The 22,804-nt window shown below is 42.9% G+C and overlaps 1 protein-coding gene and 1 long non-coding RNA gene across 9 annotated transcripts in view; one reads left to right on the top strand and one right to left on the bottom strand.

Annotated features, from left to right (window-relative positions):
* The window catches only part of LOC115253587 (transmembrane protein 245), a 52,289-nt gene that overhangs the window by 5,074 nt on the left and 24,411 nt on the right, over positions 1-22,804 (top strand). For 5 of the 8 annotated variants that reach the window (XM_062846280.1, XM_062846279.1, XM_062846278.1 and 2 more), the window contains exons 3-7: positions 5,028-5,279; positions 5,355-5,533; positions 5,600-6,000; positions 6,135-6,296; positions 6,441-6,488. In XM_062846280.1, coding sequence (XP_062702264.1) covers positions 5,028-5,279; positions 5,355-5,533; positions 5,600-6,000; positions 6,135-6,296; positions 6,441-6,488 — 1,042 coding nt within the window. Of the gene's footprint in view, positions 1-5,027; positions 5,280-5,354; positions 5,534-5,599; positions 6,001-6,134; positions 6,297-6,440; positions 6,614-22,804 lie in introns of all 8 variants that reach the window. The other 3 variants (XM_062846283.1, XM_062846281.1, XR_009996406.1) reach the window with 2 other exon arrangements.
* LOC134285481 (uncharacterized) lies at positions 2,332-5,019 on the bottom strand. Its single transcript, XR_009996407.1, has 2 exons — positions 4,710-5,019; positions 2,332-4,534 (listed from the first exon to the last, which is right to left on the bottom strand). It is a non-coding gene; the product is annotated as an uncharacterized LOC134285481 (long non-coding RNA).

Genomic DNA, 22,804 nt, shown 5'->3' with positions numbered 1-22,804 from the left:
GCCTGGCTACACTAGCAAGTGTAGATATAAAGTTGACGTACTCCATGAAAGATTGGATGAAATAAATTATCACAAATCCACAGCCAAACAGACGTAACTCTTAAAGGAAATTCATGAAACACTTTTGTCCTGTGTATTTTTTATGAGCACACTGCCACCCGTTCGTAGAACCGCGCAAGATACTGCCAGCCATGATGGATTTCGATTTGACGTTTGTCTAATACGCACACCACTACACAAATCGCCTTTAATTATCGTTTGCATCGTGTACACTGGCAAACGCCAAAGCGATCGAACACCTGCGCCTCTGGTGGAAGGATCGCGGAAACCAATTGAAATTTGAATTGATCGTTAAATGCATGTGCCAAGCCGTTTTGAAGAGTGTTACATCTGTTTGTCTGTGGTTTCTACATCTCTCTGGTGGATGACTACGCAGTCGCTACTCCGCCGTCTACCCATTCCAGAGGAAGTTCGATATTGAGGACCCAAGTGACCACGCTGCTCAAGCCGTAATGCATGCATAAATACGGTGCAAAAAAGCCCCAATAGTCGCATTGTAGTTAACTTCCATTTAGCTTTATCACGGCCCTTGTCCACTTTAATCCAACTTCAATTATACATACATAGTAATGCTTGCTTTATTACCGTATTTATGTATGCATTATGGTTTGAGCAGCGTGGTTACTTGGGGAGAATATCCGTGAATATTGTGCTTTAGTGAAAAATCTAGTGAATACCAAGGTGAATACTCGAAACGCATTCGGTATATGGGTGCTTCGTTGCTGAAGTTCTTTGCCGCGAATGGCATTGTGGTATTCACAGTGAACGGCACCGTATATTGACGCCACAGCAAAACAGCGTGGCGGAGCGCAAGATCAGGTACCTTGTGGAGATGATGTGATGCATGCATGCAAAGTCTGACAGCAAATTGAAAACAAATTTTGATGTTGTGATATTGCAAATTATGATAATTCAGGTTGTTGTCGTTTTGGTCGTTTTAACGGTTAAAACATCAAAAATGAGAGCAGAAAAATGTTCCCGTAACAGCAAGTTGAAAGCAAATCCTGCTATCAGTGATAGCAAATTGATAGTAACTGTTTTTGCAATCAGTAAGAAAAAATGGGAAAATCGATAAATATAGGGGTTTTTCGATTGATATGGAATTCTAAATGCCATAAGATAATTACACTAATAGTATATTCTTAGAGTTATTATACAAGGTTGGCTATGAAGTTTTGAAATACCTTAACAACTTATTTTTTATAATAGTTTGAAGTGACAGCAAAACTAAATCTAAATTTGTAATCAAATTTAGTCAAGATAATCTGATATCAAAAACAAATGTGACATCAACTTGCTGCTGAATACAATAATAGAGTTTTCGATTTGCTATCATTTTGTTGTTAGACTCTGCTCGGGTGCTGTATGAAGTGGAACTCGATAAGCGGTTCTGAGCCGAAGCGATCTGCACTGCGAATTATTCGCAGAATCGTTTGCCGTCATCTGTGACTGACAGGACCTCGTACGAGTCGTGGAGCGGAAAGAAGCCACCGTGCGTACGCTTATCTCAGGATATTTGGTTTGGAAGCATGTGTTCACGTTCCGAAAGAGAAGCTTCCTGAATCTGAAGACTGTAACGACAGGAGGAGTCATCGAAGTCCCTTTGGCTTTGTCGCCGGAGAATGTGGAAGAAGCAGCTGAGGCACCGCATCCAGAGTCCAATATCGAGTGCCAGTTTAGCCGCCCTGTAGGCCTCTCTTCTCTGCATTTTACCCTCATCGGTACGCGCTCTTTGCATCCTCCTTCTAGCTCTTAGGCAGGATGCGCAGAGTTCTGCGATTTATGGACACCACCAGTATACCGGTTTGCGTCCATTTCTGGGTAGGCGGCGTCGCATGCACGGCTCAGGGTTCCGACTAGATGGGCCTGATCGATGGTTTCTAGTTTCGGGCTTCGTTTTGGCTTTTTCTGCTTACTGTAGGATCGAAAATTCAAACGTTCTTTTTCACGATGAACATTGGAATTCGAAATGATAACTTTTTTGGTCATACACCGCTTTGTGTGAGTTAGAAGGTTTTTTCTTGTGCTCAAACACCTTCATTATTTGTTTATCCAAACGAGGGATAGCGGGATCTTTAATTTTGACCCAATTTTTGCCTATGTTTAAACGTGTTATCCCCATTGTAGTTGCTGATTGCTGCTTACACGATTTTCTCACTTACTCCCACCATATTTTGTTCATTTCCTAAGTGACCTTTCAAACTCTGTACATCGTTTGTGCACATTTTTTCGATGATGTTCCGCTGAAACTTCATGTATTTTGAAACAAACTGTTGGAATCGCAAAAACTGCTATACAAATGTTGAGAAAATAGGTTGACGAACAGGATGTAGCTTTCAAAAAGAACTAGTCATCAATAGTGTTGAAATGCCAGTAGGGTAAAAGCTCCCTTAGTGGAGGTAGTACCAATAGTGGTGGTAATGCCAATTTAGCACTATTTCGAACAAAAAGCTTGCAAATGACATTTTTAATAGATGCATCATAACTAATTAATAACATTTATTCAGTTTTGTGTTCAGGATTTGCCGAAAAACCTATTTTAAACAATTATTTTCCTTAAATTTTTTGCTCCTTTGCACCTATAGTGGTGGTAGTGTTCCTATAGTGGTGATCCCATAAGAATCCAATGGGATGCGCCACTATAGGAACCAATGTTAAATTTTACCTCCATAATAGGAACCGTGTACCTATAGTTGGTGCAAGTGATTTATTAGCAAAAACTTAAATAAACAATGTTTTATACATTTTTCCTAGCAAATTTAAGTGAAAAACTACCGATTAACGTTTTCAGACTTTTTATTTTGTGGTATTATCAATTTAATTCAATTATTTTTCTACAACGAGCTACTAGTAGCACCACTATTGGTACATTTACCCTAATTTCTAATTGCGTCCATACTTTCTGGACCGGTCTTTAAGCAATTGCTCCACAAATTTCGGCTTATCGAAGCGCGAGTTCAGCCATGCCCGATGACTGTCGATGACCTTCGGCAATGGCAGTCTTCTTCCGTGTTCCATCTTGTATCGAATCGCCAGATGGTCACTGTGCGTGTGCCCATCGTTGACCCTCCAGTCTGAGCTTGGGTGTAGATCCGGGCTCCAAAAGGTCACATCAATGATAAGGACTGTTCACAACTTTACAAGGCTATAAAAAGAAGACGCATAGTTCAAATTTCACCAGCCTTGCTTCGTTGTTCAGTGCATCATCTTTCATTATAGTTATAATTTTTGTATCGAATAAAATTAGTTTTAATTTATAGCAAATCGGCCAGGTGTTAAATGAGATGAATTTTTCGATTGCTGAAAATTGAAAATATATATAAAACTACTGTTCACATAAGGTATATCGTTTTTAATATCAGAAAAGTATGTTCCCTGCTGCAGCAGCATGAGTAATAAACATTCTGGCGAAATTTCAACTTAATTGGAAAATTAATTGTTGAGATATTAAAGTCTCAAGTGAGATTCGATTTTTTGAATAAAATTCAATTGTAAATCAAAAAGTTCATGAAAATATTAAATAAATAACTGTTTTATGCATCAAGTCGAAAGTAGGAATAATGTGGTTTGAAATACAGAAAACTTCTTCTTAATAGCATTGCTGGTTTGGTTACTGTGCGCCATTACAGGCACAGTAATCCAAACAGCTTCGTTCTTTGAAGGTTCTTTCAAATAACAATGCAACCTAATGCAAATTTTGCATAACAATGATGATGGAAATAAAAACTTAGCATTCCATTATTATTAAATAAGGTGTACAGTAACATAGGACCAACTTTGTTAAAAATAAATAATTACAAGATTCACTAGAGTCGAAAATCTGAATCAATGGAGCAAAAAGTATGCCATTTTTTATTATGACCATCTTTATGGATTATTTTTTTGATAAAAAATGCAATTTAGAGTGAGTTTTTCTTGTGTCACTAAGAAAGCAATATTTCACTACTCTGGACAAATTTTCAGCCGAATCCGTTGTGTTAATGCAATGCAGGACTAAAATAAATATTTTTTAATAATTTCTATGAAAACAAGTCAACTCACTATATCAAGCTGGAGGCTGCTTGGTGCATTATTACTGACCAACTATTGAGCTTTACCTCTAGTAGAATAATATAAGATTCTAATACATTAAAAACTTCATGAAAATGTGCATGTTAATTATGTGGAAAATTATGTCGAATTTTGAGAAATGGGTTTTTATTGATGTTTTACGAAAACCGCTTCAGTTACACAATAAAGAGCATTTTGCTTAATGTTATATTTTTCCTACAATTGAGGATAGCTATAGAAAGTTATGCAAAAAACTGATAATGATTTTATTGAAAAATAAAAAAGATATCGCACAAGAAAGTTGTCCGTTTTATAAATTGAACAGTCCTTAGACTCTGCACCGTTCGTACTGTAGGGTTTTTTATCGCCTACGTTCGCGACATCGACGTTTAGTTCAGCCATAGTTTTGAGTAGAGCTCAGCTTCTCGCGTTACCCTACGTCTCCACTAGACAGAAATGTCTTGCCATTTTGCTGCCAGAAAGAGAAAACGTAACAGAAATGATCAACACCGCTGCTTTCCATGCAAACAGCGAGAAAACATTTCTGTCATGACACATCTGTCCAGCAAAATGGCAAGACATTTCTGTCTAGTGGAGACGTCGGGTTAGTTAACCCTTCAGCACGCGCGCTGTTGTAAAAAGTACAACACTACCAAATAACCTCGATCGTCGTGTACAGCGCAAACGCGGTCCTGCCCTACTCAAGCGCCCAGGCGTTGAAGTCCCCACTGATGACCACGGGACTCAATTCCACTAGTGCGCTTGATAGTAAATCTAGCATTAAAGAAAACTGGTATGACATTTTGTAAAATTTCGATTGCTCTGGTCAATCACGGAGTAGCAACTACGAATTGTGCGGCCATTTATGCTCATGTTCATTTAGATCCACAATGTGGTATTTCATTTACTTTCTGCAGATATGCAATCAATGGACAACATCATCGACAATGCGTACAAGTACGGTCGGTCCCACATCGAACAGTATGTGGACGACATTTTCAACGACACGGATCCCACGCAGGCCAAAAAGCTCAAGTGCCAAATTTTGAGTGTGTGGGATCGGTTGATCCAGAGCTGGATGGATCGCAACAATGGCGATGGATTGGTGGGACCACGCGTCAGCAGCCAGTCGATTCGGATGACGATCGACGAGATTTTTATTAATCCAAGTGAGTATTAGGTAAATGAAGATTGAACGGTAACAACTCTTTCTGACGTCGGATATTTTTTAACCCAATTTGCAGTAACTAAAGCAGGAATCATCGGATTCGTCAAAAGTAACATCGGAATGTTACTGGAAGTGGCTGATTCGCTGTGGATCCTGCTGCGTACTAATCTCACACTTTTGGCTTCCGCCATTGGAACGCTTGTCTCAGTCATTCTGGGCGGAGGTCATGCCGTACTAAAATTTCTGTTCCATACTGTAAGTAGGTTGTTGGCTTTTAGCCGTTGTCGATCCACAAATCCCTAAGTATTTCATTTTCCGTAGATCATCTTCTTCACTACTCTCTACTACTTACTTCAAAGCAGTCAAGACCGCTACGCACCCACAGCAATCACCATCAACAACTCGTGGGGTCCTCGAATCATCCAGGCGCTGGAGGATTCCATTTCTAGCGTTGTGGTGGCGACACTGAAGCTGGCCCTATTTCACGGCCTCTTCACATGGCTTACGCACACAATCGTCGGGGCACATATCGTCTATTTGCCGGCTGTGCTGGCATCAATTCTAGCGGCAGCACCCTTTCTGGAGAGCTACTGGTGCAGTGTGCCGGCCTTTCTGGACCTGTGGCTTTCGCAGGACCGCTTCTGGTTGGGAGCGCTGCTGGTGTTGGTGCACTTTATAGTTCCGTCCAACTTCAATCCGATCATACATTCGGAAATTAAAGGGTAAGTGGTTGAAATTATCTTTGGGTAATGTAAAATTTTCACTGAATTCAAAGACCTTTCGGTCCATGTCAACGTCTTATAACGTTATCTTTTCTTCGACTGTTCTTGTTTGGATGTCTTGTATTAACTTCCAGTGGTGGTCACCCGTACCTGACCGGCCTGTCGATTGCCGGTGGAATGTACCTGTTCGGGCTAGAGGGAGCCCTCTTGGGACCCCTCTTGCTGTGCCTGATGGTTGTGCTGTTCGAAGTTACCATGAGTGCTATCCGAGATTCGCCGGTTACTCCTCAAACGAGGTAAAGTTTTGAAAATTCCGAAACCATTAATCAACGCTTTACTTACGAAGGAGCGGTACATCAACTGTGTCGTTATAATATTTGTAGTTAATGTCTCTATGTTCGTCTCCATTACCATAACTCATTTCATTTCATTCGCCACAGGAAATCCAGCTTAGATACAAACAACGAGCTTTACTCACCTGCAACGACGTAAGTGTTTTGTACTTTTTGACCTTTGGATGGAACTTAGAGTAGTTTGCAGATTGGCTCTCTATCTCTGTCTCGCAATGACTTGAGGCCGTAGTGCATGAATTGGACGTTGGGTGTAGAATTAGGTATTAAGAATTGTCGCCTGCACGATCTTCCAATAATTTTAGACTTCATCAATCATGAAATTTCACGCGAGAACCTTGTTTAACAAAAGATTAGACTAATTTTGTGAACTCTCTTGGATTATATGTTATATGTATGCAGTGGTTCATGCATATGTCTGCCGACATATACAACTTTTATAAGCCATCCAGGAACTACCCAACAAACATTTTTGTTTTACAAAGGCTAAATAAACCGCTATTAATATTGATTTTAAAAATTTTGGCTGAATAACATGTTATTCAGCTATTATTGTTACTTGGGTTACATTTATTTGTTCAACATCATTAAGACAAGTCATAATCAACAATAGTTCGCCACAATACTCGGTTTGTGGCTGCCGCTCTCCATCCTCGGTCGCGCCCAATGCTCGCCAAGTCACGCTCCACTTGGTCCGCCCAGCGTGCTCTCTGCGCTCCACGCCTTCTTGTGCCAACCGGATCAGTTGCAAACACCAGCTTTGCAGGGTTGTTGTCCGGCATTTTTGCAACATGCCCTGCCCACCGTATCCTTCCGGCTTTGGCCACCTTTTGGATGCTGGGTTCGCCGTAAAGTGCAGCGAGCTTGTGGTTCATCCTTCTCTGCCACACACCGTTCTCCTGCACACCGCCGAAGATCGTTCTTAGCACACATCGCTCGAAAACTCCGAGTGCTTGTAGGTCCTCCTCGAGCATGGTCCATGTCTCGTGCCCGTAGAGGATCACCGGTCTTATTAGCGTTTTGTACATGGTGCATTTGGTGCGTGGGTGAATCTTTTTCGACCGCAGTTTCTTCTGGAGCCCGTAGTAGGCCTGACCAAGGAATTGGCATCCCTATCCCTCCAATGCAATGTTTTCGTAGCCAGCATAACAGCGGCTCAAGCGTAGGGCTCAAGCTGACAACCTATCTTTCAACACAGCAGCATAATTTTAATGCGGGTTAAGAAAACAAGAAGACCATAAAGTCAGGGACAGACTGGTGGTATTCGTACCATGGTACAAGTTGTCAAGAAAATTATTCCAAGCCTATCTTGATTGGAGACAATAATCAGTATGAAACTCATTTCAAGATAATTGTACCATGGTACGTACACCACCAGTCTGTCCAAGGTTTAACAGTCCCCTGGGCCCGACTTCCGCTGATGATGCGCCTCCGAATTTCACGGCTCACGTTGTTGTCAGCCGTCAGTAAGGATCCGAGGTAGACGAATTCCTCCACCACATCGAAAGTATCCCCGTCTATCGTAACATTACTACCCAGACGGATCCGGTCGTGTTCGGCTCCGCCTACCAGCATGTACTTTGTTTTTGAGGCATTCACCACCAGTCCGACCTTTGCTGCTTCGCGTTTCAGGCAGGTGTACAGCTCTGCCACCGTTCCAAATATTCTAGCGATAATGTCCATGTCGTCCGCAAAGCACACAAATTGACCGGATTTTGTGAAAATCGTTCCCCGGCTGTTGAGCCCGGCTAGTCGCATCACACATTCCAGAGCGATGTTGAAGAGTAGGCATGAGAGTCGTCACCTTGTCGCAGTCCCCGGCGAGATTCGAATGAAATGGATAGTTCACCCGAAACCCTTACGCAGTTTTGCACACCGTCCATCGTTGCTTTAATCAGTCTAGTCAGCTTCCCAGGAAAGCCGTATTCGTCCATGATTCTCCATAGCTCTGCGCGGTCGATACTGTCGTATGCCGCTTTGAAGTCGATGAACAGGTGATGCGTTGGGACCTGGTATTCACGGCATTTCTGGAGGATTTGCCGTACGGTGAAGATCTGGTCCGTTGTCGACCGGCCGTCGATGAAGCCAGCCTGATAACTTCCCACGAACTCATTTGTTTTAGGTGACAGACGACGGAAGATGATCTGGGATAGCACTTTGTAGGCAGCATTTAAAATAGTGATCGCCCTGAAGTTCTCACAATCCAAATGGTCGCCTTTCTTGTGAATGGGGCAGATTACCCCTTCCTTCCACTCCTCCGGTAGCTGTTCGGTTTCCCAGATCCTGACTATCACCGATGCAGACAGGTGGCCAACTTTTCTGGGCCCATCTTGATGAGTTCAGCTGCGATACCATCCTTACCATCTGCTTTGTTGGTTTTGAGCTGGTGAATGGCATCCTTAACTTCCCTCAGCGTGGGAGTTGGTTCATTTCCGTGCTCCGCTGCACTGGCGTCGTCGTTTCTTTCGTTGCCGTGGGCACCCGTGCCTACGTTCTCCACGCCGTTCAGGTGCTGATCGAAGTGCTGCTTCCACCTTTCGATCACCTCACGTCCGTCCTTCAAGAGGCGTCCGTCTTTATCCCTGCATATTTCGGCTCGCGGCACGAACCCGTTGCGGGATGCGTTGAGCTTCTGATAGAGCTTCCGTGTTTCTTGGGAACGGCAAAGCAGTCCCATTTCTTCACACTCCGCTTCTTCCAGGCGGCGCTTTTTCTCTCGAAAGAGGTGGGTCTGCTGTTTTCGCTTCTGTTTGTAACGTTCCACGTTCTGTCGAGTCCCTTGCTGCAGCATTACCGCCCTCGCTGCGTTCTTCTCCTCCAAAAACGTTCTGCACTCTTCGTCGAACCATTCGTTCCGTCGAATCCGTTCCACGTACCCGATGGTGCTCTCTGCTGCGTCATTGATGGCTGCTTTCACTGTACTCCAGCAGTCCTCTAGAGGGGCCTCATCGAGCTCGCCCTCGTCTGGCAACGCGGCTTCGAGATTCTGCGCGTATGCTGAGTCGATTTGAGATTCCGTCTGTTGTGGTGATCTCCAGGTGTTGCGGGAGGCGTTACAACCGTCAGCGCGGCAGCAGAAATGGACCACAGGGATGCTGCAGGTTTGACGGACGGCTTGTCACCCGTTAGCTTTAATGGTATGAGTAGATGAAGATAGCTCCAAATGTCAGGTAGAATAAACAAAAGTGAGAAATGTGGCTAATGAATGGCATGCAGTTGAAAGTTTCTTACTAAAATTTGTTAAAACTACTCTTAATTTCTAATTGGAAAACTATGAAATAGGAACCATGAATTGTAATAAATTTCCTATTGCTTGTGAGTGAAAAATGCAGATTGATACCGGAAGATTGAACTAACTATTGCAAAAAATCTACATTTATAGGTTAACTTCCAAGCAGAATTTATACTCTAACTAAAACTTAAACTACACATCTAATACGATCAACAACGACTACGACTGTGAGTAAACTTAAAATCTATTGAATGACTTATAACTAAGACGATTATGTTGACTAAAACAGGTAGATTGACTAGATGAATTATCACAGGACGGTTGTCAGGACGGAAATAATTGACTAGAGACACGGAGTTGTGAGTATTGGTTGATCATAGTTCATTAAGGTCTGTAAATCATAAAAAATATCTATTTTAGCTTTAAAGCTTCTTCCGAAATAAATGGATTCGCTATTAGAACCGTGATCGCTATTCTACGTCTTGGACCGCGCCTACATACTTTAAAGAACTCCTCTCGATGAGAACGGTGCTGCTGTAAGTAGTTCATCTGATCCCGGAGGTCATCTAAAGGACAATCCTATGATGCCCACAACTACGCGAGCAGCGGCGGCGAAAGCCAATGCTGGCAGATCTCAGAGCGTTTGCGAGAAATGCAAAAAATCTGACCATGTAGCAGTAATGGTAGCTTGCGATAAGTGTCATCGTTGGTACCATCGTACGTGCATGGAGATGACTGAGACGCTGGACGATAAGTGGACATGCAAGGGCTGCATCTACACTAGGTTGTCCCAAAATATCACATGGTCAAAAAACTTGGGGGCTCACCCTGCAAATGATAGCTAAGGGTGTTAGAAACAAACTTTTGTATGACGGCAACTTTCAAAAATGACGTTTAGAGGTCGCCCCGGCGAGATTTTTGAAAAATGGCCATTTTTCGGAATAAATTTCATACAAATATTTTTTACCGTACAAAAATTGGCAATACCCACTATTTTTATATTTTTTACAGCTTGATATGGATCCAAACTTCTTGGGAAAAATAATTAACGACATGTTTTGTAGGTAACTTTTTGATACTGAATTTTTGAATTCACTAAAATTTCTCATTTTTTGATATACTTTGCATTTTACCCATCATAAAAAGTATCTGAACCTAATGCTAATTTAAAACAATTTTCCTAAAAAGATAGGAAATTTTATAAGGGAAAACTTTGCCGAAGACAGCATGGCGTTTTTTCTATCCGTTACAGTTATTCACAATTTACTATTTGTTGAAATTTAAATTTTTAGGTATTTTTCTAAAAATCTCACATAAGAACTTCCCAAAAACACATACAAAGTAAAACATCACATATGATCAACAAGTTTTTTGCTTTGATTGTGTTATGGAATTATGGTGACATCATTATTTGATTTTTATTTTTTGTTATTCAATCCCTTCATATGGAAATTAACTAGCAAAGATTTCTTGAAAAGCTTGTTTTCTTGACAAGCTTCGTACAGCTTATTGATTTTTTAAAGGTATTCTCTACAAAATGTTGAGCCATATTTTCGCGTTTATCTTACTTTCCTGTCGATATTCTCAATTATTTTTCTACATGATGACTTATGAGTCCAGTGAAACAGCCCAGGAAACAGTGGCAAAGTGAATAAAGGCGAATACGTTGATCCATGCCAAATTTAAATCGCGATTACGAGCATCTTACGTAAGAATACCAATTTTTAGATACTAAGTTCCAATTCAAGACATTCTGAAAAGCAGGGCATGTCTTTTTTTACATCTACTGATTTGAACTATCTTATCAACACCGAAAATAAGATACACCGAGGCAAATTGAAACGGGTGGGATGAGATGAACCAGTGTGTTAACGTAATGTTATCCAAGGTTAGAACAATTTGATTACCATAACACATACACGGCATACAAAAAGACAAGGTAGGCTATTATTGGTAAACAACAATTTTGGACGTAAACAAGTGACGTCATTTTTATCGTCCTATCTGTTGATCAAAATGATAGGTACTACTAGAACGTTTTATTCATGTCTTTGAACGATTTGAGCAACATCATTGAAAAACAAGATCGACATGTTTTGCGGAATGTATCACCTTCTAAATGATATAGAAAATGTGCCGTGCGTTTGAATGTGTATTATGCTCGTATAAACCATTGTCAGTACATAACCGTTATAAATGCCATGGCCTACTGAGGCATCTCAAAATGGTACCTTATGATAAAGTTTCTCGCTAGTATGCGCCTTTCTAGATCAAAGAAAATGGATTTGTCAACGGAAAGAAAAATTCAATGATTGATGCTACCATAATTCCTCAACACAATCAAGACAAAAACTTGTTGAGCATGCGTAATTTTTTACTTTGTATGTGTTTTTGGGCAGTTCTTTTGTGATTTTTTTTTAAATACCTAAAAATCCAGATTTCACCAAATAGTAAATCATGAATAACTCTAAAACGGATAGAAAAAACGCCATGCTGTCTTCGGCAAAGTTTTTTCTCATAAAATTTCCTATCTTTTTATAAAAATTGTTTTAAATTAGCATTAGGTTCAGATACTTTTTATGATGGGTAAAATGCAAAGTATATCAAAAAATGACATATTTTAGTAAATTCAAAAATTCAGTATCAAAAAGTTACCTGCAAAACATGTCGTTAATTATTTTTCCCATGAAGTTTGAATCCATATCAAGCTGTAAAAAATATAAAAATAGTGGGTATTACCAATTTTTGTATGGTAAAAAATATTTGTATGAAATTTATTACGAAAAATGGCCATTTTTCAAAAATCTCGCCGGGGCGACCTCTAAACGTCATTTTTGAAAGTTGCCGTCATACAAAAGTTTGTTTCTAACACCCTTAGCTATCATTTGCAGAGTGAGCCCCCAAGCTTTTCGACCATGTGCAAATTTTGGGACAACCTAATCTACACGGTGACCATAAGTGATCCTTCGATGTCCGGAAAAAGCAGTAGCAGTTCCCGGTCGGCACGAGTTCGATTGCAGCTCATGTGGCTGGAAGAAGAGAAAATGGCCCAGGAAAAGGCGCTGGAGGAGAAAGTCGCGATCGAGAAGAAATATCTCGAGGATAAATACGCTCTGCTACTCGCTGAAGCAGAGGACGAGGAAGGCAGTCAGAGAAGTCGGCGGAGCCGAGTTAGCCGAAGCAATCATTCGGTGCAGCAGTGGATTCAAGGCTTGGACGAAGCTGCTGGAGGTAATCCAGTGTCCGTAAATGACATCGAAGACATATTTCCGCCAGTATCGATTGGCACTGGTATTCCCGTAGCAAGTAGCGGACAAGGTGGAGGAATGTTGATCAAATACACCGGAACATTGCCTAAAGTCCCATCAAATCCGACGAATGAACGAGCGCGCTCCGGAGACAAGCAACCAACATTTCGACCTGCTATCGAATGGGTAACTGATTACGCTAGTGTGTGATCCGGGTTCCGAGGAATCGACCATAGCACACACATCCGTACGATGCAGGTGTGACTTGTGCTGGAGCTGCTTGCTCGGTGAGGTCGCGGGCTGACTGACGTCTTGCATGACACCACTGTGTAGAGTCGGACGTGCGGCCATGCATGTGTGTAGAGCGGGATTGATGCCCGCCGCCTGAACGGAGCAATGCACAGTGCTGCCAAGTTATATGCGGCAGCCACACAGCTAGTACTGGTGGCAGGGGTTCGGTCGCTGGTGTAAACAATCCGATCACAGCTTCCACACCAATTCGATCGGCTGAAGCAGTTCGAAGTTCCCGTTCGATGTATATCCAACCGCTGTTTACACAACCAGTGTATAGGGGAATTGTGGGTAAAATGAACAGGGGGGGTAAAATGAACAGGGTGGTGTTTTACAGCAATTAGCGTATTTCTGCATGTTTTAACGATTGGATTCTGTGTGATAGCGTAAATCATTATACTTCTGCAGATTTTGAACTTTAAAATTTAATAAACCACTTAATTATAACGAAAAGTTCAAAAGCCACGTGAAAAATATGCTCTGATGTAAAATTGAACTTATCTGAATTAAGGTCCATTCGTATATTTTTCGCAGAATATGACATATGTAATGTCATATTCCAATAATGTACTTCCAAAAGACAATATTCAGTTGAAAAAAATAATTAGGTTATGCTTTCAATACAATTTTAGGAACAACTTTAAAACCAGCACGACTTGGGGGTAAAATGAACAACTGGTTCAAACTTTATCCAATTTTTATAAAATTTTGTGCAATCTCGGTATATTGAGATCTAGAATACATATTATGACACAACTAGAGCAAAAAGTTAAGAAAAAAATATTGTGCGCTTATAAAATAAGATTTTTATCCTTAAAACCGCTTATTTTAGTACATTTTTTACAAATAATGATTTCAGCACATTCCAAATTTTATATCAAAAATTTTAAAAGTGAAGCATATAAAGTTTACATTGAATTTGGTGACCTATACTTGAATATATCGAAATTAAACATTTAAGCTAGTTTTTGAAGACATGTTCATTTTACCCCCATCGATTGTTCATTTTACCCACACTATTTTTCATGACTCTGTTTTCTTGCATTTTTTTGCAATCGAAAATAATGTAAGAAAATTGTACTTTTTATCAATATTTTCTTCCAGAGCTCTTAGAATATATTACCATCTACGATGTAACAGGGTAAAAAAGAAAGATTTTGTCATATTTCTATTGGAAAAGACGACAAACGGTTAGGGTGTTCATATTACCCCCAATTCCCCTACTCAGCCTGCGTGTGCACAATCAGCAATGCCTCCACCTATACTTCCAAAGCTCGTTCCTCGACCGGCTCTACCAACGTTTTTGTTTGCTGAACCACTATCGAAGCCTCCACCTCCACAATCACGCGTTTCATTTCCGTGTATTAGCGAAGCATCGTTACTACAAGCAAACGACAGACGGCCGGCGGTATCAATAATCGATTTGCCTCCGTCGAGTTCAACACCGCAACAACAAACCGATGTGCAGCTCGAAGAGGCGGCGACTTCACAGCTCCCCTCTGTTTCCCAGTCGTCCCAGGAGCCAGTGATCCATCTGCAAGCTATTGTGCAACCAACACCGACAACACAAGCGTCGGTCAACCCTCTATTGCCACAACAGTTGCACACACAGTAGCAACAATCGAGATCGGCGGCGAGCATTCGGTTTGGTGAATGGTCACTTCCATCGTCTGCGCTGCGAGCACCGCTTTCGTATACCCCACCTCGACCGCCTCCAGTCGATTTTGATGCAATGAGTGAGGATTCTTCGATACATCAAACGATATCGTCGCATCGATCGCCACAACAACCGGTACAGTCTCACGTTACTCAGCAGCATCAGATGCAGGATCAGCAGGCAATGTGGGGACACTTTCAACAGCAGTTGTCTGCCCGGCAGGTTGTGCCTAAGGAGCTCCCAACGTTTACGGGAAATCCTGAGGAATGGCCACTTTTCATAAGTAGCTACCGCAATTCTACTGCTATGTGTGGCTATTCGCCGGCAGAAAATTTGATGAGGCTGCAGAAGTGCCTCAGTGGCAAAGCATTGGAGGCAGTTCGGAGCAATCTATTGCTGCCGTCATCGGTTCCGAAAATTATGCAAACGTTGGAAACATTGTTCGGGAGCCCAGAGCGACTGGTACAGTCGCTGCTTATCAAGGTTCGTAACGTGCCTACTCCGAAAGCTGAAAGGTTAGAGACGTTGGTAAACTTCGGTCTCGTCGTTCAGAACCTTGTTGGCCATCTTCAGGCCGCCAATCAACATGCACATCTGAACAATCCAACACTTCTACAGGAGTTGGTGGATAAGTTGCCGCCACATCTCCGACTAGATTGGGCGCTTTACAAAAGAAACGCTGGACAAGTAGACTTGGGATCATTTTGCGACTACATGACTGCAATCACGTCTGCTGCCAGTGATGTGGCGCATTTCACCGACTTTGACGGAGTTCGACCCTGCGGACACGACAAGCAGAAGAAAGATAAGGCGTTCGTCAATGCTCATGTGTCTGAGCCCCGGAAGCTTGAGCAGCAAAGAAAGAAGGTGGACACTCAGGACAGGCCGTGTTACGTGTGCCAAAGCATTAGGCACCGAATCAAGGACTGCAGCAAGTTTAAATCTTTGTCGCTCGGAGAACGGTTGAAGACCGTCGAAACACACCAGCTTTGTGCAGTCTGCCTAGTCCCTCATGGAAGATGGGCCTGCAGGTCATCTCGAACTTGTGGGATCGGAGATTGCACCAAACAACACCATCCATCACTTCATCCAAACCAGCCGTCCGCCACTAAAACGACCGGTCCTGAAAGTTCAGGAGCTCGTGCAAAATCCGACGCCACGATCAACGTTCATCGCGGAATCCAAAGCGCGACGATATTCCGTGTTATCCCGGTGGTGCTGTACGGTAACGAGGCCAAACTGTCGACCTTTGCCTTTCTTGATGAAGGTTCGTCGTCGACGCTAATCGACAGAGAAGTTGCCGATCTACTGAACCTTGGTGGGGCATCGCAGCCACTCTGTTTAACATGGACAGGGAAGGTGGCTCGTCACGAAAAAGACTCTCGGCTGGTTAGTTTGAAAATTTCCGGTGAGGACAGCAGCAGAAGTTTCCCATTGTCCGGTGTTAGCACGGTGAAACAGCTAGATCTTCCCGTGCAAACAATGCAGTATGAAGAATTAGCTAGTCAGTACCCCTATTTGTCCGGGCTTCCAGTGAAAAGCTATGAGGAAGCCGTGCCACGTATCCTGATTGGACTAGACAATATAAAGTTGTCACTACCCCTGAAAACACGCGGAGGACAGATAAACGGGCCGGTGGCAGCAAAAACGAGGCTCGGATGGACGATCTTCGGGAGCATCGACAATGCGAAGGTGGATTCTTTATCTCCTGTTTTCCACATTTGTAAAAGCGCAGAAGAAAGTAGCCTTCACGACCTAGTTAAAGGCTATTTTGCAACGGAGAATCTCGGGGTTTCGGTCGCGTGTGGTCCAGAAGCTGACGAAGATCGCCGGGCAAAGGATATTTTGCAACGAACAACAGTCAAGCGTGCCGACGGTCACTACGAAACCGGCTTGCTATGGCGATACGATATTATGGGGCTACCACCTAGCTACGGTATGGCCGAGCGTCGCCTGATTTGCCTCGAGAAGAAGCTGCGGAAATATCCGGAACTACAAGCGAGTTTGGAAAAACAGATTGCCGAATATCAGTGCAAAGGTTACGCCCACAAAGCAACGGCTGAGGAATTGGAGGAGAACGATCCTCTTCGAACGTGGTACCTCCCACTCGGAGTGGTAACAAACCCCAGGAAGCCCGGGAAGGTGAGAATCATTTGGGATGCGGCGGCCAAGGCGCATGGAGTGTCTCTGAACGATATTGTCGCGCTTATCTTTTATTAGAGTCCTGCGGCGGTCGTACGCTCGCAAGGCATACCGCCGCATGACAGTCGCAAGGCAAAACAAAAGAAAAAGTGTTCCCGCCAAAAACAAAAGCACGTGGGTTTCGCGAAGTGACAGATGTTTTTGAATGTATTTGTGACGAACGGCAAGAGTAGCTCAGTGGAATGAGTGTTCTTGCTGTCAAACCCCATATAGTGGAATTAGATACTTTTAAATCTGGTGACGCTGTTATGATTAGTGACTGTCGCGCTGATATCAGAAGCCAGAGGCAGATAATCGCCATATTCTGATTTTTCTTGAGAGGCATAATATGCTCCTCAAGGGACCGGACCTTCTCACTTCGTTGCCAGTTGTGTTATGTCGTTTTCGGCAGCGAAAGATTGCAATTGCAGGTGACATCCGCGAGATGTATCACCAACTGAAGATTAGACGAGAAGATCGGCAGGTTCAGCGGTTTCTGTACAGAAGTGACACGACGAAGAAACCAGACGTATTCGTGATGGACGTGGCCACGTTTGGCTCGACATGTTCGCCCTGTTCGGCCAACTTTGTCAAGAACAAGAACGCGATGGAATGGAAAGACGATTATCCAGAAGCGGCGACAGCGGTAGTTGAAAACCACTATGTGGACGATTACCTGGATAGTCGAGATTCAGAGGACGACATGGTGAAACTGGCCACGGACGTGCGAATGATCCAGGAAAGCGCCGGATTTGAACTGCGAAACTGGCGATCCAACTCCAAGAAAGTGCTGCATCTCATGGGTGAAGAAGCAACGGACTGCAGAAAGGACTTCAGCGTCGATAAAGAAAGCCAAATGGAACGCGTCCTAGGTATGGCCTGGCTACCCGACGAGGATGTTTTTGTGTATTCCGTGAAGTTACCGAACGATTTCGACTGCTCAGAATCAACAAACACCATCACGAAACGAAGTGTCCTTAGATTCGTAATGAGTGTGTTTGATCCGCTTGGACTAATATCAAACCTGCTCATCCATGGTAAGATGCTGATCCAAGACCTTTGGAGGGCTAAGGTTGGATGGGACGAGGCTATTCCAGCAGAAATATCCAAGCAGTGGGAACGATGGATCGCACAGCTTTCCAAACTGGACCAAATTCGGATCCCGCGTTGCTATTTTCCCGGATACGATCCGGATAGTTTCCAAACGATGCAGTTACATGTATTCGTGGATGCGAGTGAGTCGGCCTTCGCTTGTGTCGCCTACTTTCGGATCGTCGATCGTGGCCAGCCAAGATGTACATTGGTAGCCTCCAAGGCGAAAGTTGCTCCCTTAATCTCGATGTCCGTTCCTAGATTGGAACTGCAAGCGGCGGTCATTGGTAGCCGTTTAGCAAAATCCATTGCCGAGTACCACACGATTCCCGTGCGACGCAGATTTTTCTGGAGCGACTCCACAACAGTCCTAGCGTGGATAAACTCGGATACAAGGAGGTATCGCCAGTATGTAGCAGTGCGTATTGGAGAGATCCTAGAAGAAACGGAACCTGAAGAGTGGCGTTGGATCGGAACAAAGCTTAACATTGCAGACGACGCTACAAAATGGGGAAAGGGTCCCACAATGCAAATGGAGAGTCATTGGTTCACTGGACCTGATTTTCTGATCCAGTCGGAGAGCAACTGGCCGCATCATCGGCCGTTATCAACGGGCACTAAAGAAGAACTGCGTGCTATACATGTACACCGAACAATACTAATACAACCAATTATCAAGTATGACCGGTTTTCTAAGTGAGAACGAATGCTTCGCGCCATGGCATTTGTATACTCCTTTATGGATCGTCTGCAGAAACCCGTTAAGAACGAGACCGAATCGCAATTCAAGCAAGAAGACTTGGTACGGGCGGAAAGGACGTTGTGGCGGCTCGCTCAAGCAGAAGCATACGCCGACGAGATTGCTGCTCTTGAGCAAATGAAAACGTCCGAAAACAGCAAACCTTTGAAATTGGAAAACAGTAGTCCTATCAAACAACTATCACCGTTTCTGGATGAGTTCGGCGTCATACGCATGCAAGGTCGAACAGAGGCCTGTGCGCTAGCACCGTATGATGCGCGGTTTCCTGTAATATTGCCAAAAAACCATCGGGTAACTGAGCTCTTGGTAGACTGGTACCACAAACGTCTTGGTCACCACAACAGTGAAACCGTGGTGAACGAAATAAGGTACCCCGGGCCGGCAAGTGGGACCTAAAAAAATGCTAATTTGGTTTTGTCTTGACAAAAGTTTCAGAACACAAATTCTTCAATGATTCCAATGGACCCAAAAGACGTTGTTGGTATATTTGTACTTATTAACATGCATTAAAACAGTTTCAAAATTTTTACATTGCATATATTATGCATATAATGAAAAGTGTAGCAGATCTTCATTTACTGCGTTTCACGGGGCAAGTGGAACCTATTCAGAGGTTTTGTTCAAAGGGCTTAATATAAGTTGCAACAAATAAGGTAACATAAATCATACATCTCTTATATGAATGACTGTGTTTAGAGATTAAAATAAGAAGAGGTTTGTGGTACCATACATAAATTACGTTACACATAACAAATCGCTGGGGGAAATTGAATCAACTCTAGCAGCTCATGCAAAATAAATTGATTTTTTTTATACAAAAAGCGCCATAAAGTGAAGAGACAAAAGATTCGAAACTTGGTCTCTATATTATATAGTTGATGATTTTCACCAATAGTATATCTGGAGTTTCGAGATTTTCAGTAATATCTTCTCCCTTACATAATCTTACGATCATTAAATAAAGTTTTTTTTAATCATGAATTTTGAAAAGGCCATTCTCCTATTTTAATTTTTTATGGGCGATTCCCGAATGCTCAGAAGAATGCATTATGCAGCGTTAAGTGTAAAACATGAAAAATATTTATAGAAAAACATAAAAAATACATGCTTTTGATTTTTTTTTGTTTTACCCAAGGTTTTACCATTTTTAACAAGAATTTCATCATCTAAATAGAGGTAATAAAGTATAATTCAACAGTAGATTACTTACGCGTCAATTTTTTTGACTTTCGTGCTAATTTCATCTTAGGCTGGGCAAGGCGAGATGAACCCATAAAATTGTGTTTGTTTTTTCTCATAGGTCTCACTTGCCCCAGATAGCGAAATGCAATGGGGCAAGTGAGAGCAGTAAACTAAAGGTAATAAATAAAAATAAAATACAGCTTTTCCGGTTGAAATCATTTGCATGAACTCCAAATACTATCCTGAAACCAAAAAACTATTTGTAGAATAACATATCTATTTTTAAACGACGAATGTAGTAGAGCACGTCAATCTTACCTAGTGAATTGAAATTTACATATGAACAACAATAACGAATATGGTCTTTTTATGGTTGAAACAATAACATTTTTTGTATTCAAAGTATCCGTAGGTGTGATACCTATGTTTTCCATGAAGAATGTTAGTGGTAAAAATAAATAATAAAAGAAATACTAGCTATAGGTCTCACTTGCCCCCGATTCTCACTTGCCCCGGGGTACCTTACGTCAAAGGTATCACATTTCGGCTCTTCGGACGATGGTGCGACAGGTGGCGAAGCAGTGTCAGTGGTGCACTGTGTACAAGGCACATCCAGTAGTGCCTAGAATGGCACCTCTTCCAGAAGCCCGCGTGACTCCGTTCGTTCGTCCTTTCTCGTTGGTTGGAATTGATTATTTCGGGCCGTTTTTGATAAAAATCGGCCGTAGTCAGGTGAAACGCTGGGTGGCTCTCTTCACATGTTTGGTGATTAGAGCAGTACATCTGGAAGTAGCCGCGTCACTATCTACGGAATCCTGTAAGTTAGCTCTGCGGTGATTCATCGCGCGGCGAGGTGCACCGACACAAATCTACACTGACCATGGAACAAATTTTGTCGGTGCCAGTCGAGAGCTGGCCGGAGAGATAGCTGCAATGAATCGCGAGTTGTCAGAGACGTTCACCGATACTAGAACACGCTGGTTCTTCATCCCGCCGTCCTCCCCGCACATGGGAGGTGCATGGGAGAGGATGGTCAAAGCGGTGAAAATAGCTATGGAGTCCATCAACAAATCTCGCGCTCCATCAGAAGAAGTGTTTCACACAATACTCTGCGATGCGGAAGCGATGGTCAACTCAAGACCATTGACTTACGTGCCACTGGAGACGTCGGACCAAGAGGCTTTAACTCCGAATCACTTTATTCTTCTGAGTTCAAATGGGGTTAAGCAGCAGGAAAAAGCACTCACTACGGAAGGTGAAGCACTGCGAAACGGATGGAATCTTTGTCGTTTTGTCCTGGATCAGTTCTGGGCAAGATGGATTCGGGAGTATCTACCGGACTTGACTCGACGGACCAAGTGGCAAGAAGATGTGAAGCCTATCCAAGAAGGTGATGTCGTTTTCATCGTGGGCGAGGCTATTCGCAATCAATGGCCTCGAGGCAAGGTGTTGAAGGTCATCCCTGGAAAAGATGGTCGTATTCGACAAGTGGATGTTCAGACCGCTACAGGAATTCTTCGCCGTCCCGTAGCGAAGCTAGCCGTGCTGGACGTACATCCGAAAGGTAATCCTGCTGGATCGGAGCAGCATTACGGGGAGGGGGATGTTGCGGGAGGCGTTACAACCGTCAGCGCGGCAGCAGAAATGGACCACAGGGATGCTGCAGGTTTGACGGACGGCTTGTCACCCGTTAGCTTTAATGGTATGAGTAGATGAAGATAGCTCCAAATGTCAGGTAGAATAAACAAAAGTGAGAAATGTGGCTAATGAATGGCATGCAGTTGAAAGTTTCTTACTAAAATTTGTTAAAACTACTCTTAATTTCTAATTGGAAAACTATGAAATAGGAACCGTGAATTGTAATAAATTTCCTATTGCTTGTGAGTGAAAAATGCAGATTGATACCGGAAGATTGAACTAACTATTGCAAAAAATCTACATTTATAGGTTAACTTCCAAGCAGAATTTATACTCTAACTAAAACTTAAACTACACATCTAATACGATCAACAACGACTACGACTGTGAGTAAACTTAAAATCTATTGAATGACTTATAACTAAGACGATTATGTTGACTAAAACAGGTAGATTGACTAGATGAATTATCACAGGACGGTTGTCAGGACGGAAATAATTGACTAGAGACACGGAGTTGTGAGTATTGGTTGATCATAGTTCATTAAGGTCTGTAAATCATAAAAAATATCTATTTTAGCTTTAAAGCTTCTTCCGAAATAAATGGATTCGCTATTAGAACCGTGATCGCTATTCTACGTCTTGGACCGCGCCTACACCAGGTGTAACGATAAGGGAGGCTGTGTTGGAAAAAGGTGCTACGTATGGCCATATTTTTGGAGGCGGCGAAATCAATGAGTCGTAGGCCGTTTTCGTTCGTCTGCTGATGGGCGCTGAACTTACCAATCGTCGGTCTGAATTCCTCCTCCTGGCCTACCTGAGCGTTCAAATCTCCTATGATGATCTTGACGTCTTGGCTTGGGCAGCGATCGTACTCGCGTTCTAGCTGCGCGTAAAATGCGTCCTTGTCATCATCAGTACTTCCGGAGTGTGGGCTGTGCACGTTTATTATGCTGAAGTTGAAGAATCGGCTCTTGATCCTCAACCTGCACATTCTTTCGTCGATCGGCCACCAACCGATCACGCGCCTCTGCATATCACCCATCACGATGAAAGCTGTTCCCAGCTCGCGTGTGTTGCCGCAGCTCTGGTAGATGGTATGATTACCTCTAAACGTTCGCACCATGGATCCTGTCCAACACACCTCCTGCAGCGCTACGATGCCGAACCCGCG

The sequence above is a fragment of the Aedes albopictus genome, chromosome 1 (genome assembly GCF_035046485.1).
Source record: "Aedes albopictus strain Foshan chromosome 1, AalbF5, whole genome shotgun sequence".
NCBI classification, from domain to species: Eukaryota; Metazoa; Arthropoda; class Insecta; order Diptera; family Culicidae; genus Aedes; species Aedes albopictus.
Note: the sequence above shows the minus strand (reverse complement) of the source record. Positions and strands in the feature narration are given on the sequence as shown.